General features: G+C 45.4%; 1 protein-coding gene across 1 annotated transcript in view; it reads left to right on the forward strand.

The window, feature by feature from the left end:
- Positions 1 to 18,606, forward strand: part of ADAM12 (ADAM metallopeptidase domain 12) — a 237,284-nt gene that overhangs the window by 122,008 nt on the left and 96,670 nt on the right. Inside the window, exon 3 of the mRNA XM_045569081.1 lies at positions 6,824 to 6,911. Coding sequence (XP_045425037.1) covers positions 6,824 to 6,911 — 88 coding nt within the window. The remainder of the gene's footprint in view (positions 1 to 6,823; positions 6,912 to 18,606) is intronic.

The following is an 18,606-nucleotide window of genomic DNA, read 5'->3' on the forward strand; positions in this document are numbered from 1 at the left end:
ATTTTGTAATTTGTGGAATAATAACTTGTGATAAAGTAAATATTCGGCAGAAAACTGAGTTGGATACTTTGTTTGAATACCAAGTAGGTCTAGGAGGAAGGAGAAATCACTGAAGCCTACATCGTGTGGTGTGATTTAATTGCAAAGAGTGTCCATGCTACCTGCTGGTGTTAACTGACAAACAAGAACTGTCTTCTGACATTTTCCATGAATATGTTGCACAGAATAATTAAACCTCAAATCCTACTTAGAGTCTTCAAAGAAATAATGGGAAAATGTTGACATGTCATCAATGAGGGTTATTTAAATATTCTAAGTAATTGATGCCAATCCCTTACTTGTCTTTCCCTGTCTCCCTCATTTAAGTAGTTCTGAAATCGATAACAAGTTGTCAGGGTTGATCTTGATGACACCAGAGCATTTGGAATTCTTGAAGTTATGAGAGAGTGAACGTGACTGTCCTCCCCACACCCATTCTGTGATCATCGAAAGCTGTTTGAACCATGTTTTTTTTTTTTTCCTTTTTAACTAATCCAATTAGTTCCGACACATTCTATCCAAATTGGGTTGATTTATGAAGCGCTCACTGTGTGCTAGGCTTGCGCAACGCTCAGGGCTTTTTAGCTCAACCCCATGTGGGAGGAAGATAAGTAAACAAGAAGTAAGGCAGAGCAGAGACAGCCGTGTGACAGAATCCTGGCAGAACACGGGAGAGAGAGGTCGTCCATTCATTCCCAGGGTGGGGGATAGAGAAAGAGCCCCCAGAGTAGAAATGAGTGTTTCTGCTCGCCCACACTCTGGAGAATATGCTGTCGTGATGCAATCCATCTCATTCAAACTATATAACTAAATTATATAACGGTAAAGGTAAAGTAGGATAATTTCAACGTCGATCTAAAAACAATTGAGAGGTTGTTTTCTTTTTGGTTCAATGCTTAAATCATTTCAGAAACTCAAGAAATTGTTTAAGGAAGAAATTTACCTACATCACAATATTTTCATGCAAATTTTAAATAATCATTTTCAGCCGTATGTATCCAAAAACTTTTATTTAAATCAGCAAGTTCAGTACTCAGAAGTGCTCGAAAGGATGGGATTCTGCTTGTCCTGTCTAAATGAAGGTGTGTGCTGAGTGTCTCCAAACCTTGGACTCACGGAGGCAGCTGCTTCCCGAACACATCCAGAGGAACATCTCTCAGCACCTCACACTGAACGTGGCTGAGACCAAACTCATGTTCTTTCTCTGCTTTAAGGAATCGCCCTTCTCCATTGACACCCACCGAGGTCCCTGACTGCTGTCATGCGGTTCCTGATTCTGGCTGCTCCTCAGTTTCCTGTCCTGAAGGCTCCTGGCCTGGCCTGGTGCTGTGTTTGGACACTCACACCAGCCACCTCGATAAACCTGCTTTATGTCTTTTTTCCTCTCAAAGTCTCAGCCTTGTGGCTGTCAGAGTGGCCTTGAGCTCTCTGAAGCTGGTATCTGCTCAGGTCACTTCTGTGTTCAGTGGTTCCCCATGAGGCGGGATAAAGTCAGTGACATCAGCCAACTTGTGGGACATGCCCTGCCTGCACCCTGAGCACTTGCGACTCCATGTAGTTTCACGTCCCCTAACTTCATCACCCGCTAGAGGCTGTTTCACTACTCCCTGTGCCTTTGAGGGTGTAATCACCTCTATCTGGAATGTTCTCCTCCTTGTTCCCCACCCCTCACTCCACTGCCCCCCACCAACTCATTCTTCCCCCTCTTTCACGACCTCTTGGGTGCCACCTCCCCAGGCTGGCTGCTGGGTTGGAAGCCTTTCCTGGAACTCCCATAGTGCTCTGGGCATTTCTCTCTCTTGGACCTCTGAATAGAAAGAGAGAGAGAATAGAAATTTCTCTCTAAACATTCTCTCTAAACATTCTTTAGAATTTTTCTCAAGAAAATTCTCTCTAAACATTCTTTCTATTCTCAGAAATAGAATGCCTTGTTAGATCAGCTAATCTAATAAGCAGAGAAAAAGAATGTTCTCATGAAATTATGCATTCACTTTCGGTTTCCATTTGCTGACACAAGAGAGTCCATCTCATTGGATTTTCTCTTCGGGGAAATCTGCAGGCTCCAGGCTGCTGCTGCCACGTTTCCCATGTGGCCACTGTCCGTTCACCCTCTCGGTTTTCTCCAGGGGCCTTTGACCTCCAGCCCCTTTTACATGAGACACGCAGCTTAGAAAGCCTCTGTCGGGCACCTTGTTGGTTTGATCCACGGTCCCTGACAAGTCATGGTTCTGGAAAAGGATGTGTGGGATGTGTCAGCCCCTGAGCAATATGGACAGCGCCTGCCAAGTTCTCAAATTCATTCATTCATTCACCCACTCAACACATCCAGCCCTTAGAACAGCACCCCTGCAGCTAATGCTCAGTAAATATGGCTTGACAAGCTGGTATGGTCCTCTGGTACAGCACAAGCTCCAAAGCAAACCCACCTGGGTGCTGCCCTATAGGGTCTGGCCTTGGACACGTCACTTGGCCTCCCTGTATCTTGGTTTTCTCTTCTAAATTGGGATAAAAACAGCATCTAACCCATAGTGCTGGATACTATCAGGATTAAATGAGATATAAAGGACTTAGCCCAGAGTACATGCTCAGCAAATATTAACTGTTACGGAAAGGAAAGGATGAGGTGGCTGCAGGGCTGGAGGATAGGGACATAGGCATGAGCAAAGATTCCTCCTGCAGCTTAGGAGCTTGACAGGAGAAATACACAGATAAGTAAACAGATGTATCCACAAAACAGTCCTGTACGGGAAACCAACAGAGTTCCTGGGTGTGGGGTGGTGGTGGGCGATTGGGCTGCTTTGGGCAAGAGATCAGGGGAGGCCCTTCGGTAGACGGTGTTTAAACCTAGAGGAAGGATGAAAAGGAGCCAGGGTCCAGAAAAGCATGTGAAGAATGTTCCAGGCACAGGGCATAGCCAATGCAAAGGCCCTAAGTTGGGGGAGGGTCTGGAATGTTTTAGAACGAGCCAGAGGCCAGTGTCAGCTGCGGTAGCGTGTGCCACAGGGAAAATGGACACAATGTGCGTGCAGTGGGACGGTGGCCAGGGGAGGTCGTGAGCACCGCGGAGGCTGTGGGCAGGTACAGGGGTTTCATCCCAAGGGCAGCGGGAGGCACCGGAGGGTTTCCAGTGGGGAGACATGCTCTGCAGCGGGACCTGGGGGGATCCTGAGCTGGTGCTGGGAGGAAATCGGAGCAGGACCCACAGGACGGCGGGGTCTGTTTCCAAGGGTGTGGGTCACACAACACCGATTCCCAGAGCCACTGCTGTGCAAGCACAAACCCTGGCATCCACGCTGGGTAGGAGCCAGGAGCTCAGACGTGGGCCATGGAACTTCTTCCATCTCTCATACGGGTCCCCGCGTGTGACACTGGGGCTCGAAAAAGCCCGAGCGCTCCCAGCTCAGGGCACCTGGGGCACATGCCCAGAGACAGGGCATCAGTTTGGGGGGGGGTTGAGTTTGTTTATTTAAATTGACAGATTGCTGCATGTTTTTGTCATATGCAATATATTGTTTTGGAGTATATGTGCATTGTGGAATGGTTCAATGTAGCTAATTAGCAAATGAGTGACCTACAGTGTTCTCATTTTTGTGGTAGGAACATGTAACATCCACTCTGCATGTTTTGAGAATCTATCGTACACTGAGCATCTGTTCTTGCTGGCTTTTGTCCCCTTCCTCCGTTCCTCTACCCCTTCCTTGCCTTCAAAATACCTTGGAAAGATATAACATGCACAAGCACTATTATTGCATCTGAACTGTAAATCAACGTGTCTTTCCCAGACAGTATGAGAAAAACCCGAAAAGGAACACATCGCTCAGCGCTGGGCCACAGGGGGACACGCTGGGGGCTGTGCCCAGAAGCCCCGTTTCACCTCCTTTCAACAAAAGGAAACACATGATAGTACTCAGGAACTCTCTGAGCTCCAAGGACGACTGTGGATGTATGTCTGTTTAACTCAAATGACATCTGGATGACAATGAAAAGCAGTAGGGTTTTTTTAGGCAAAAATATCGATAGGGCTTTGTGTTGCTGTACTGTGAGTAGTCATGTTTTTAAAACCTTCTAATTAATTTCACTGCTGCTAACCCCAAAGTTACTCTATCCACCATGCGCTTGCTGACAGTCGTCTAGCAAAAGCTCGTCCTCTCTAGTCCCGAGCCTTCCTGATGGATTTTCCATGTCTCTCGTGCACGCCATGAGCTTCCCCTTCCGACATCTGTGCCGGCCAGCTTTCGGGAGGCCAGGACGGGGGCCTTCCAACCACGTCCTGCAAACTTCTGCCTGCGTCGCCGTAACGTTTGGTATTCACATACCTATTCATTCAAAATAAGGATCCGGCATTGTTAAGACCAGAACTACTAAATTGTTAATAAAATGTGAGCTGAGTAAAAGTATGAATGAATAGTAAATAATATAAGTAATAATATAATTTAAAATATATTAAATTTTTCTTTTTCTTTCTCTGCTACCTTGAAGCTGGCCTGGTGTCCTCCTTTGCTAAGAGCAGCGAGGCCAGGGCGGGTGTGTCCTGTGCTCCGTGTGTCCTGCCCTGCACCTGCTTCTGCAGCTCCGCCCCGTCTCTCTGGCTGCTCCCCTCAAGTCCCCATCTTTCTGCTTCCCTTTACAACCACCCTGTGGGAAGATGCCTTCACCTTCCCTGTCCCCTTCTCCTTGGCCAGCTCCCTCCCCTTCCCAGAGCCCTCTGACTTCTTCACACCCCTCTGCGGGGCCCCATCACCTCCCACTGCCCTTCCCACCTCGCCTCTTCTGCCCTGACCCTGGTGGGGCTTCCTTCCAGGAGTGACCCTGCCCAGGAGTTTTCCTACCCAGCGGCTGCTGTGGGAAAAGATGGGGCTTTGAGAGCCAGAGGCCACCAGGAAGGTCACCTTCCCCAGTGTCATCTGTGTGCCCCTGAGCAGAGTGCGGACGGGTACAGGAGGCTCCCCATGCCTCTGCCATGAGGGTGGCCCACAGTCGGCGTTTTATATTTCTGCCACACTTCTCACATGCTCACTGCTAAGTAGAGTGCAATTCAGACCGCTGTGCGGGTCTAACCGGTTTGAACCAGGCATATCCTACATATGACGAAATCCATACAAAACAGGGAGATTATCCTCAATTCTGAACTTGGCTGGGAGAGGGTCTAAAGAAACCTGACTTTGTAAGGAAAGCATGTCTCATCTGCTGTGCAGCAGTCCTGCTTCTGTTCCTTCCCTGCCGTACTTATCAGGACTCCAGTTGCAAAACCCAACTCAAACCAGCTGAGCCATAAGGTGAAGGATTAGTTGAAGAACAGAAGTGGAGCAGGCCCCAGGGACACCTGGACAGTCTCCCCCGCCCTGCCCTTTGTCACTGCAGGGTGATGGCTTTGTTCTCTCCAACCAGCGTCCTCCGAAGTGAGGGACCAGGCTGAAGGAAGCTCTCTGGCCACATCCTCAGAGCCTTGAGAACAAAGAGGAAAGATCTTGTCCTTAGAAGTCCCAGCTCTCGAAGCACGCCATAGGAAAGATTTATGATTGGCTCAGCTCAGGTCTGTGTCAGGAGTGAGGGGACAAGGCCCCCGTCACCCCCAGGACCAAACGGCGTGAAGAGCATCTTTGAAGACCTGGAGACGGGGGCGGGCAGACAGCACCAGCACCGTCAGTATTTAAAACTCTTGTCTCCTTACTGTCCAGACAGATAAAACCCAGGTCCAGTTTAAAGCCTTGCCTGTCTAGCACCAACCTGCCTCCCGGATTCCAGACTCCGCAGATGTCCTGGCCTTGCCATGGTCTGCCTGGAATTCCCCTCCTCTCCCTCCCATCCTGTGCCTGCCGACTCCTGCTTTATCTCTTAGGAGCCAGCAGCTGCCTCTGCAAAGCCCTCCCCTCCCTACACCAGTGATCAGGGATCTGTTTTCCCGGGAAGACTGGGGCCTGCTCTACCATGGCCCTCCCCATGCTGGATTATTTGTCACCTCACCAGGCTGCAGTGTCCTCGAGAGCAGGGACTGGGCTTGATCGTCTTTGTATCTAACCAGCTGGCAGCTCCCACGTAGTAGGTGCACAGGATGGTCTTCCTGTGTTATGCTGAGCAGGATAAAATAGTGCACGTTATATAAGAAATGGAAAAATAATTTGAAACCTACATAACCCATGCTTTGCTCTCTTCAACGAAGATCTAGTTGACCACATACGGTTTTAGTTAGGAGTAACGGGGGGTTTTCTCCTCTTTCAATTTATCTTAGAAATTCAATATTTCAGTGTGTCCAAAATCATTTTTCCTCACCTCATACATACATCGCTGCTTTTGACATTTCATTGTTGTTCTAATCTCTTCTGTGACATTTCAGTGTTGTCAGCGGGTTCTCTCACCTGCAGGAGAACCAGCGGGGAGGGGCGATGCCGTGATCCAAAACTATTTTCCCAGCAGGTGGCTGAACCATCAATTCTAGTCGGCAGAGCCTGTGACTTCCAGAAGGGTGGTTTTCCCAAGTCAGGAATCTGCCTGTACTGCTCATAGAAGAATGTGTGTGTGTGTGCGTGCACACGCGTGCTCGTGTGCCTGTCCCACGTGTGTGCTCTTGTTCAAAGCATGCATGTGTAACTCGGGCCTGTCTGGGTCTCTTCTACGTTCTCCCTGGATAAGCTGAACAGGCTGAACTGCTTTTGGGAGCCCCATCGGATGATTTGTAAAATAGGAAGGGGGGTCGCACCTTGCTGCCCTGTGGCCTAGACATTCGCAAGCAGCATGTCGATGCAATACTGAACTCATCTTTTCATGTTGTTTTATTTTTCCACAGAGGTCTCATTGCCAGCAGCTTCACGGAAACCCACTATCTGCAAGATGGTACTGATGTCTCCCTCACTCGAAATTACACGGTAATTCCGGCACATTTGGGTCCCCATAATACTATGCTGTCGGATCTCTGCTTCAACTTTATGGCTGTTTTATTCTGAGCAAAGTCACATGCCCAGATCCCTAACTTTGGCCCCAAGAAACACCACCTGTGTGCCCGTTAGTGTCAGGGCATTCCATTGTGACTCTGAAAACACCTGGCTCTGGCCGGGTATGTGCCAGGACTGTCCTTGGAGGAAGAGCTCTATGGCAGGGCTGACCTCGAAACTGCCTTCCATGAACCATAGATGCTCCTTGGGCAGATCCTTTTTGGAAAACCCAGCCAAAGCTAGAGATGGCTTGGAATGCAGTCATACCTGAGCTGAATTCGACTCCGATGTACGAAAAACCGACTCTGCGTAACCTCTTATGCGTATACCCCTGTACCCCTGATGTCAGTGTGGTTCTGTATCATAGGTGTTGAGGTAGTATGATATTTGTTACTTCTTAGGCAGCTTTTCTGGTATTTGAACTTCTAGATGTAAATTGGACAAATGCTCATTTTGTTTGTTCCTTTAACAAAAGTTGACTGTGCACTGTCTGTGACCAGCCACCTGTGGAAATGGGGACTCAGAACAGGACAGAGTCGCTGCCCTCTGAGCGCTGAGGGTCACTTGTTTGAAAGAGCTGTGAGTATTTGTTTTAAAAGGGTGAGTTTGGAAGCAGGCTGCACCTTCATCACCAAAGGTTGTCAAGTAGCCATTATTATGCCAACACTTTCCCGTATCGGGTGTACGCCCTTGGCACTTGGAAACCGATCCCTTCAGCCCTCCAGGAACTTGGTGGAGGGAGCTGCTGTAGCTCTCCCAGCCTGACAAAAACACATAGAAATGCTGGATAGAATATAAGCATATAGGAATGTTTGTTAAAGCCTGGTCAAGCATGAGAGAGAGAAATCCCCAGGAGGTAGACACAAAGAGCGGATGTTTGCTCAGAGCGCTGGCTGGTGAGTTGGGGCCAGACTCTGCAAGGGCCTGGTGCTTGGGTTTGGGACAAGAGAAGTGAGCACCAGCAACCGAGAATCCCACGAAGGCCTATCTCCAGAAGAACCGCTTCCTCTGTGGCAAAGAGACAAAAAGAATTCTCCCAATTCAGAGAAGGGGCACGAAAGAGCATTGTCAGCCAGGTGTTCTGGATTGAGAAAGATTTCATAAAAAGTAGAGACATTGAACCCCCAGTTTGTCTGGTGTGTGGACGTTGGGAGTGATCTGGGCCTGTGTCCAAATCTTTAATACCAGCACAGGAATGGTGTTCCTAGTCAAGATACTGACCTCAAAATTGGTCCCAAATCAGAGAAATCCCCATGGACCCAGGCGGAAGCCAACCCAGAAATGCTCTATTGGGATATTTCTACAGCCCACATTACACGAGATGCTCACGTGAAAAAAATTAATGAAAGATGAATCCCAAATCAAAACTGCAAACCACACAGTGCAAAAAAGCCCCCCCCCGTAGGTGAGAATCACAGGATGAAGGAAATGAGAATTAACACCTCCAAGAACACAAGAGAATAGAAAAATCAGAGAAAAGAATTCAAAGAGAACAGAACAGACCTAATAGAAATTCCATAATGAAAACACATAAAATTAAAAAAACACAGTAAAGAAACAGTGTTTAAACTGAATATGATAAGGCTGACCCTGATTCAGTGAGAGAGGAGTCTTGAAGAAAACCCCACCACGTCCAAGCAGGAAGAACAAAAACAGATATAGTCTAGGATGGCTCATAACGGAACTGCAGAATACTGGAGATAAGATCTCAAAACCACCTGAGACAAAAGAGAGATTTGTACAAAATAATGGCAGTTAAACCAACAACAAAATTCATTTAGCAACTGTGAAATTAAAATTTCAGAGAGCTAAGGGAAAATTACTGTCAACCTTAATTCTATACTCAAACTACAAGAATAAATGTGAAATGGACATTTCTATGCAAAGATGAGAGAATTTACTACTCTCAGATTCTAACCAAGAAAGAATGACTAACAGAGTGTCTCAGTAGGCAGGAAATTGATCACAAGCTTCGAGGGCAGGAAGTCAGAGGTACTAGTAAGCAAAATAATGTGAATAAATCTAAATAAGTTACAATAATGACTGGATTTGTGTGGTTTAAAATAAGATGGGCAAATAGATTTAAAACAGTTTAAGAATTTGTATTGGACTGGAGAATAGCAGGCTTGCTGATTAACTTTAGAACTTTGCTATAAATTTTAAGTATAACCATTTAAAGAATAGAAAAATAGAATGCATAATTCCAAATAAACAGAGTGAGTAAAAATAGCTCTTCAACCCAGTAGAGGGCAAGAAAGAAGGAAAAGAATTAAGGGAACAGAGTAAATACAAAACAAAACAATACTAAGGTAAAAATGAGCTAACATATTGATCTCATTATACGTAAATAAATTGAATCTGTTGGTGAAAATAAAAACAGAATATCTACTTAGTGTTTAAAATAAAATCCAGCTACATAATTTTTATAAAATTTGCACTCAGAATAAAAAATAGTTACGAGAGGAAAGGAATAGAAAAAGATACAGTAGACAAATCTTAATCCAAGGAAAGCTGCCGTATTGGTAGTAACCTCAGATAAGCTAGACCTTAAGGCAAAAAAAAGGCATTATCAGGGATGAAGGAAGTCATTACATAGTGATATAAAGGATGGTAAAAGAATTTCAAAGCTATATATACTGGCAAAATAGTCTCAAAATATATAAAGCAATAATAATAAAAATCTAAATCTAACTTTTAAATCTAATTACAGATTCATCTTGAACTAAGCTTTAGCCCAACTTCTAACTAAAGGATTTCTTAAAAAAAAAAAAAAAAAAAAAAAATCTGTTAAAAATTAGGCATTGTGGGCTAAAGCTGTTTTTGCTTCTAAGTTTACTAAAAAGAAAAAGCCTCCAATACTGACATAGCACTTAAACTCAGTAATTTTTCCTCAAGAGAAAACTGTCTAGATGTAAAGTTGATACAGTTTGACACATCTACAACCAGAATGGGAAATTTAAATATACCTCTCTCAGAAATGAAGATTTTAAAAATGGGCAGAAATTAATGAAAAAGACAAAAAACTCAAAGAGAGGATAAATTAATCCAAAAGCTAGTCATTTGAAAATATTAATGAATAAAACATTTATAAAATTAATCAAGAAAATTCCCAAGTAAACAATATTAGGAATGCAAAAAGGGCTATATAACTATTGTTTAAAATCACAATAATATTACGAACAATGCTAACCATTTTCTTTAAAACGTAAATTCTTAACACTGGTTCAAGGTGAAAGAGAAAAAATTATAACTACATAAAGAAGTCAGATTAATAATGGTATTTTTAAGGTCTATCCACAAAAATAATAATAGATCCGAATGATTTAGCCAAGTGAGTTTTACCAAATGTATCAAGAACAAATGGTTCCCGAGAATAAAAGAATATTCTTTTTTCAAAGAAGGGGGTGGGAGGAGCTACCAAAACCAGAAAAAGGGCATGTAAAAATGAATCTTATAGACTGGGGTTTCAGTTATGAACATAGTTGCAAAAATCGTAAGTAAAATTTACAAACTCTGTTCAGTGCATATTTTAAAAATTCTTTTGACTCAATTGTACTTATCTGAGGAATGCAAGGATAGTTCAACATTAGTATATCCAATAATTCAACACAATATCTTTAGATGAAAAGTATTGTTATAATTGATATTTTTTATTATAATCTATACTGTTTCTTATCTATATTATAATAGCTCTTTTTATCTTTAGTAATCTATTATGTGTTTTTATAGGAAAATGTCATGGCAATCTTTAAACATGTTCTTTAACTTTTGTTTATTTTTTACTTTTTTTCAATTTCAGTGTATTATGGGGGTACAAATTTTTAGGTTGCATATATTGCCTTTGCCCCACCTGAGTGTGAATATACTCACACCCCCCATTTGCCCAACACCTGATGAATGTTACTATATGTGCACGTTAAGTGTTGATCAGTTAATACCAATTTGTTGGTGAGTACATGTGGTGCTTTATAATAGCTCTTGTGGGTGGGGAATGTTCCCCATATCATCTTTCTGCCCCAAGAAGGGCTCACATAGCATCTTACATGTACTGCAGTTTGAAAACATGTTCTTTCTAGCCATTACAGTGCCTTAGGTGATGCCATCCAGAATTCTTCATTCCTTCATCTATTCATTCACTCAGCAAACATTTATTAAGCACCTTCTGTGTGCAGACACTGTTAGGCTATGGGGATACAGGCTGAATAAAATATATTCCTCAGCATATAAACTCTACTGGAGAGGCAAGGCATTTTAAAAGCATAAAAACAATTATGCTTTAATATAAGTGCTGCAATAAGTGTGTACAAAATACCATTGTGGAGGTGTTTCCTTGAGGCTGGTTTTAACTCTTTGGAGGCCATTTCACTAAGGAAGTGATATTTGCTCTGGGTCTTCAAAAGTGGGTAAAGAAGACAGCAAGATGGGTGTGAAACCCTTCAGTGCTAAGGAGTTTTGACTTTATCTTACTGGAAATTGGGGCCAGAGCAAGTTTTCATGCAGCAGAATGGCGCGTTCAGGTCTGTGCTTTAGGAGGGGTCCCTGACAGCAAAATGGGAGAAAGACTGGTCTGGTGCACAGAAGACGGGAAGATTTGTGAGGGGCGCATTGTAGTTGATGGAGGTGTTGCCTGCATGAGTGGACCTTGGAAAGGACAGTGACTGGCCAGGATCGAGAGCACTTGAGGAGTCAAAGGAGACACTGGGGTCAGAGGATGAAGGAGGTGTCACCAATGATGCTTTCCCTGCCACTTAGGACTTCAGATGGGCAATGTGTTCCTCTGTGGTACCGGTAAGGACCAGTTGTTGGAAGGCAGAGGAGAGGAGTCGTCGTCGGTCTGTGTTGAGCTTCAGTGGGACAGCCGAGTGGGGGTCCCACCTTCCCCAAGACGGGTCCTAAGGCTTCGGCTGGCAGGAGAGGTTAGACAATGCAGGAAGCCTCATGTCTGCCCAGGCCTAAGCTGGTGTCCCTTGCAGACTATACCAGAAGCCCCTTTTCTGGAGCTCAGTAAGCCAGTGATGTATTGTGATCTTCATCTGACTCTCCGAATTTATCTTCAGTAGGTGAAGCAACTGGAAGATAGATTAACTGGCACCCCTAAACCCCCAGAAACAAGCAGCACATATTACTTTTATAATTAGAAAAGTAATGACTTTTCTTTTAATCCACAGCTACCTTCTGTTCCTTCAAATGCCCTTCTTGGCTGTTAGCCGTGTTACCGTAAAGATATGGAGTGAACAGTCTTGTTCGCTAAATAAATCTCATATCCCTAAACAGCTGGCCCTGCCAGCAGGAACCCCTTGAGAGTCTCAGGCCTTGTGTTGTTTTTCATGGTGAGGGACAGATGCAGCTTTTGGGGTTTTGTTTTTATTGAATCAGTCTGGAAAACAAAAAGAAATTTGCTGACTCATCCTCTAAAGTCAGCACACAATGAACTTGCCTAAGTTTAAAATCATATATAAAATAAGAACCACTTTTTGTTAGCCATAGTGCCTCTTTTTTTTTTTTAATTTCTTAACACTGAGTGTGAGCTGGTGGACTCAGAATAGTGGCTGATTTTAATTTTAGAGGTGATCGCTTGTCTTTTCTGTCGATTGTCCTGACGGATGAAATATTTGTAACTTTATCCTTTGCTGGCCACATCTAAGGGAGGATTATGTTTTATAGTTTTATGTCTAATAAAGGTTTCAGGAGACAATACAATACCCATGACATTTGTTCTATTTACATCCAAAAGCCGACTCTGGGAAAGGCTGGAACAGCCCCCAGAAAGGCTAAATGTCCTAATGCTTTGCTGGAGGTGTACTCGTCTGTCACAGGCATGTTGTCATCCCAGCACCTATGCCGTGCCAGGTACTGTGACCACCACTGAGAATATAGGGATTGTGGACCAGGGGGTCCACGTGCGGCTGGAGGGAGACGCGTGGTTACTCAGTTAATCACAGACGTGACTGACGTCTGGGCTGAGTGCACCAAGGAAAAGGCTGGTCAGACGGATCGCAGGAGGCTTCGTGGAGGAAGGAACCTGTGAACCAACCTGGGAGAGGGAGGCGCATACAGGCCGGTGCAGAGTTTTACTTGGGAGTGAGGAGAAGTGTTCAGGAGTTGACAGAGACACAGTGCAGGGCTTTGAAGACCGTGGTGATAAACTTGGTTACAATAAAGGAAGGCCAAGGAACCATTAAGAGGTCTCAACTTTGGGGGGTGTCGGGACCATGTTTGGGCTTCAAAAAGCCCCCACTAGCTGCAGCATGAAGGAATGGTGAGCAAGAGGGGACTTTGGCAGGATCAAGCAGGTGGCTCTTGTGGAAGAACCTGAAGCCCAGGTGAGAGGAGATGGCCTGGGAGGCCAGGTGTGTGGAGACGAGGAGCAGTGGCCTGCGGACGTGAGCACTCCCCATTATGTCTGTGTTTCTCGCTGGAAAACAAGCGTGAGAGCATTTGCTGTGATAGATGTTGAAGGGGACCAGTGGATGTTAACTGAGGCTGAGGACTGGAATCCGATACTTCAGCCAAGGTGTTGTCTGGGTGGCACCATCCATTTCCATGGCAACTATTGGCCATGAAAAAGGAGTAGGATCTTCTACAATTGGCTTGGACTAAACATGTCAGGGCAGTGGATATTAGGGAGTCGATGCCAGCGCATTCCAGTTAGAGAGCATCTGAAAAGGATGAAAAGAGGATTCTGGAGGGAGGTGGGAGTCAGAGGTCATTCACTTCTTGTGTATGTGCCAAGTATGAGCAAGGCCCATTGTCCTGTTCTTAAAAAACAATTTGGAATGGATTGGGTGTTCCCACTGGCACTGTACTCCAGCATTCTTAACTCACCAGCTCTCCCTGCTTTGCCTCCCCTGACCCAGCACGGACGCCTTCTCCCCCTTGGGTCTTCACCCACGTCCTTCATGGAACGTCTTACGCGCTCCCTGTCCTTGTCCACTGTTACCTGGCTGCGCCAGCCCGGGTCCTCCCTGCCACAGCTGGAAGAGGTTTTCGCCCCTGACTTTGTCTCTGTTTCCAATCTCGCCTAGCTATAATCCAGACCCTACTCCTGCCTGAACAATCCTTCCAAAACATCTGTTTATGTCACAAATGTGCATTTGTATTTTGATCCTCCCAAATCAACAGCTTCCTCCAATGCCTCCTCAGTCAAGTTCAAATTTCTTAGATCGGTATTCACACTCCACAGTGAGGACACACACTGCCTTTTCACATATGCATCCATCCATTCCCTCATCACATGCTCACTCAGCAAATGTGTGAGCGCCCAATAGGAATAGGGCTGATGGTGAGTGAACTTCAACAATAGGCAAGGTACTGTGCACAGCGCTTCCTATACATTTTGTTGTTTGGTCCTCACTGTAACTCAGTTTTTCCTATTTTTGTACCCAGAGGAGGAAACTGGATATAGAGGGGCTAAATAGGTCAAGCCCACAGCTAATAAGGATTCAAATCCACAGAGTCCGACTCTAGTGTCTGAGCTCCTAGTCCACAGCCACACCACCCTGCATGCGCCCGACCCCATCTGACCTGGGAGCTGAGCACCTAACACTGGGATGTGCTGCCTCTGATCCACCTGGAGTGAAACTCTGACGTGTCTCTTACACGTTTCTGGCCGTGGTGCTTGTTGTAATGGAATTCGTCTATTAAACTGTAGCGAGGTCGATGAGGGAGCAGACGGGCGTGCATTTACAAAGGGAGACACCCAGAAAATGCTTCTGGGGAGAGCAGAGGTGTTTGGCTGACCCCAAAGTCCTGGAATGTGAGCAGAGGAGAGAGGAGAGGCCAGAACAGACCTCTGGGAGTTTGCTGCCCACACACTTGGCTCAGCCGAACTCAGCCAGGGAGGGTCCCACGCTTTGTGGCAAGGCTACGGAAGGGAGGACACGGGCCCCATCCTCAGGGAATGTATCATCTAACAACAGATGATTCTACGTGCCTCTGACAAAAACGTTTCAGGAGCCAAACAATGGAGGAGCCAAACCCATGTTCCCAGAGGAGCTCCAGGTTTGGGTGACCTTCCCAAGTTGTCAGGAAAGAGCAGGCTCTGAGATAAACCACCGGTCTGGAGGCAGGACATGTGGAAGTTAGGACCACAAACGTGGAGTCAGACTGCCCAAGTTCAGATCCCACCAAGCACGTAACCAGCCCGTGAGATGAGAAGACGAAGCAGTTAGACGCCAAGCCTGGCACGCAGTCAGGCCTTTGGGGGAGAGAGCCGGCAGAGCCACTGCTGTGCTGATGGTTGTTTCACAGCAGTTCTTTGCCACACTGGACCATGTGTTCCTTCTGAGTCCCTCGTAGATCCCGATGACAGAAGAGAAAGTAGGTGGGCCGTGCCCAAGAGCAAGATGGCGGGATGTGCTGATAATTGTGTGTCTCCATCACATCGCATCTGGCACAGATAGGGTCTTCTGACCCCTGTCCCGCCAGCTCCCTCCTGTCCCTTTCACACAACAACCAAGAAGATTTGGAGCTGGGAGTTTGTGACAAGTGAGAAAGTGTAAGCAAATAACACTCCCTTCTCTCTAATGGGCCAGTTTCTCTCTCACCCACATCCATCCATTCTTTCAGCAAAAATACACCGAGCTAGGGTTTGGCAGGGAGGAAAACAGCAGGTAGAAAATAGAGCTTACAGCATAATGGGGTTGAAATACTTGTGTTCTTATTTTAGATTTCCAGCAGTGCCTTACATTTCATGAATTGCTTCTCCATGTCATATGTAGTTGATCTATTAAACCCTGGGCAAATAAGTGTCAATCCCATTTTACAGATTAAAAACTGAGACTCCAAGTCTCAACCCCAAGACTTCCAACTCCAGATGGATCTGGTGGTCTCACTAGTGCAGACAAGCTGCTTCCAGACCGGTTTGCAGGGAGGTCCCAAAGAATGTGCACGTGATTCCTTAAGCCTGTGTCCTGCGCTGCACGATCCAGCACAGAAAGCAACGTGAATGGCCCCTGGGGTGACTTCTTTATAGTCTGCTCTCCAGACATGGTTCTCCTTAGGGATGTGGCAGCAGAGGTAGCCCTGGGAAGATGGGTGTGATGATTTATTTCTCAACAATGCTGCCCTGCACATTCTCGGAGCAAAGCACACCATGGCGCAGTCACAGAAACAGAGTTGTACAGTCACTTCTTACTCTTCTGGAATGTGCTGGAATGTGCTGTCACCTTGCTTTAGTCTTCAGGCAAACACGTGGTATGTTAGGGTTTGGTGTTCTGTACAAGGGAGCAAAGGCCTGAACGCAGGCTGATAACACACACATATGTGCATACACATGGCCTTGTACACACACACACACACACATATACACATACCTGTATACACATTTGCACACACATACACATACACATGCACATACACGTACACACACTGACTCACCCTCAGATCCCTCCTATCTGCAGACTTTTCTCTAAGATTGGAAGTGACTTTATTTTCCAGTGGGTCCATAAGTGATGTTATACTCCAGAAAAACATTCTGCCCAAGTACAGATTTTAGGTGATAGCTTGATAGCTTTTCATTTCAAAAAGAGAGACTGGTGCGGGCATGTGCTCTCCTAGCCACAGGGTATGGAGGGAGGCCAGTGGGCTGGGGTCGAGCACCTGCCTGGGCTGCTGCTGCAGCTCCTGCCCCCCTTAACTGACTCTGAGCTTTGATGCTCATTCAGGCTTCAGCCTCTGCATCTGTCCAGGGAAGGGGCTGGCTTAAAGAGAAAACTCGGCCTTAGATGGCCCAAAGCTGCTTTCCAGCTATGACATTTTGTGATTCAAGCCCTACATCAAGATAGTCCGGCATGTTGCATATGGTGGTGGGTTGGGGGAGTCCTACAAAGTTCCCCAAAGAAAGCATTGAACGTAATTTTCACTCGGCACACTCTCTAACAGACTGTCTGCTAGTAGTCCTTTTTAAACAAGGTCGAGCCATTTTTGTTTCCACATTAGCATATAAAATTCCTTTCTTTTTGGTCCACTGAGAGTTGGCTAACAGAAGTTCGATTCTACTTCCCCCATGGCATAGAGTTGAGGGCTGCCAGCTTTCAAGTTCAAGAGTTCTTCTTCCATCTTCCTCTTACCCACTATTATGCTTGATTGATAGTATTTAACAGAAGGAAAATTTATTTTACTGGAGTGGGGAAATGCATTAGGTTAAGTAATAAGTCTGTAAAATACATGGTTAGAGGTTTCGAAAAGGAAAAGATGTAATTTTGTGGTTATGCATGTTTGGGACTCTTTTCTATGTTATGTTTTGTCGGGAGAAACAGAATGTATTGGATCAGCAGAACTAGGCAAACACACTGTCCCAGCAGGACAGTGTCCTGTTCAGCGACGTCTTTAGAGACGTGAGCATGAGGAAAACAAAGAGGCCGTACAGTTTGACACCCTTGAGGCAATCCGACAGGAAAAGGGGATGCTGTCTAGGAAAGTCTGTGCAGGGCTGAGCCATAGGCCACGGGTCCCTGGGACACAAGACCGTCCAAGGCACGACAGCCACCTGATGTGTCTCCCTGGTGTGGCACATCCAGGTCTAACAAGCCAAGTGTTCGCAAACCCACAACACCTGACTTGTTCCTGCCTGTCAAGCCCCGGTCACTGCCCCAGGGCGGTCAGAGAACACATCTCTGCTCCCTGTGATTGAATTTCCCAGCCAGACGCATGACACAGGGTGACTACTATGTCTGGGCTGCAAAATTATCTATGTAATGACTTACATTATAAAAACTAAATCACTTTTGTTTAAACATTTAGTGAGTCATATTGAAAAAAGTAAAATTTCATGAAATTGTAATTGTCCTAGAAAATCTGGAATTTGGAGTTCTAGTAATTACGATTATGGTTAGTAATCTAAGAAGTTAATCACTGACAGGAGAGAGCAATGGTCTTGTTAGCTAACGGTCTGAAGGTGAATCAAAGTGTGTTAAAACCAAGAGGTAAGTTGTTAACGCTAGTGATGACTCAGGAGTGAGACTGTTTACTTTAAGGAACGGATTATGAGAGCTAAAATCCAACCCTTCTCCTCTTCATAAGCAATTATTTCAACCAAGTTGTTGAACTGGAAATTAATTTGATACTAATTTGTTCTCAGTTCATGCTTTAATGAGCTTATATTTCTGTGTATTTAATTTGAAAGGATGTTTGATAAATAATCTATTAAAAATAGAGATTGAGAATAAATGAGTTTGAAATTTCAGAGGTCAGTAATTAGGATTATTGTCACCATTTGGTTTTTAATTTTTTAGCCAGTATTTAGCTGCCCATAGCAGCACTGCACATTTCTCTAAAATGGGGTAAATTCTACAACTTAGGGGACCCCAAGGATCTGTGTAATAGTCAAAACCTAGGCAGCCAAAACTCTCACAGGCTGCCAACTCTTCACTTTCTGAGTCATCTTAAGCTGTGACATGGCTGCCGTGTGCCCAGGCTGAAATCCCCACCCTGTGCGTAGGGCCTGGGAGGGGGCCAGGACCCCTCCCATGTTCTGGGGCACCACAATCCAATTATGTGATCCCTTCATGGCTGGGGAATTATTGTCATGCCTGTCCTAAGTACCCCAACTGTTACCTAGAGGGAGGGGACCCTGGAACTGTTCAAAATGTATTTCACACGAAGGTTAAAGAGGCAAGCTGGCGGCAAGGTCTGCCCT

This window comes from Lemur catta, chromosome 14 (genome assembly GCF_020740605.2).
Source record: "Lemur catta isolate mLemCat1 chromosome 14, mLemCat1.pri, whole genome shotgun sequence".
In the NCBI taxonomy this organism is placed as follows: Eukaryota; Metazoa; Chordata; class Mammalia; order Primates; family Lemuridae; genus Lemur; species Lemur catta.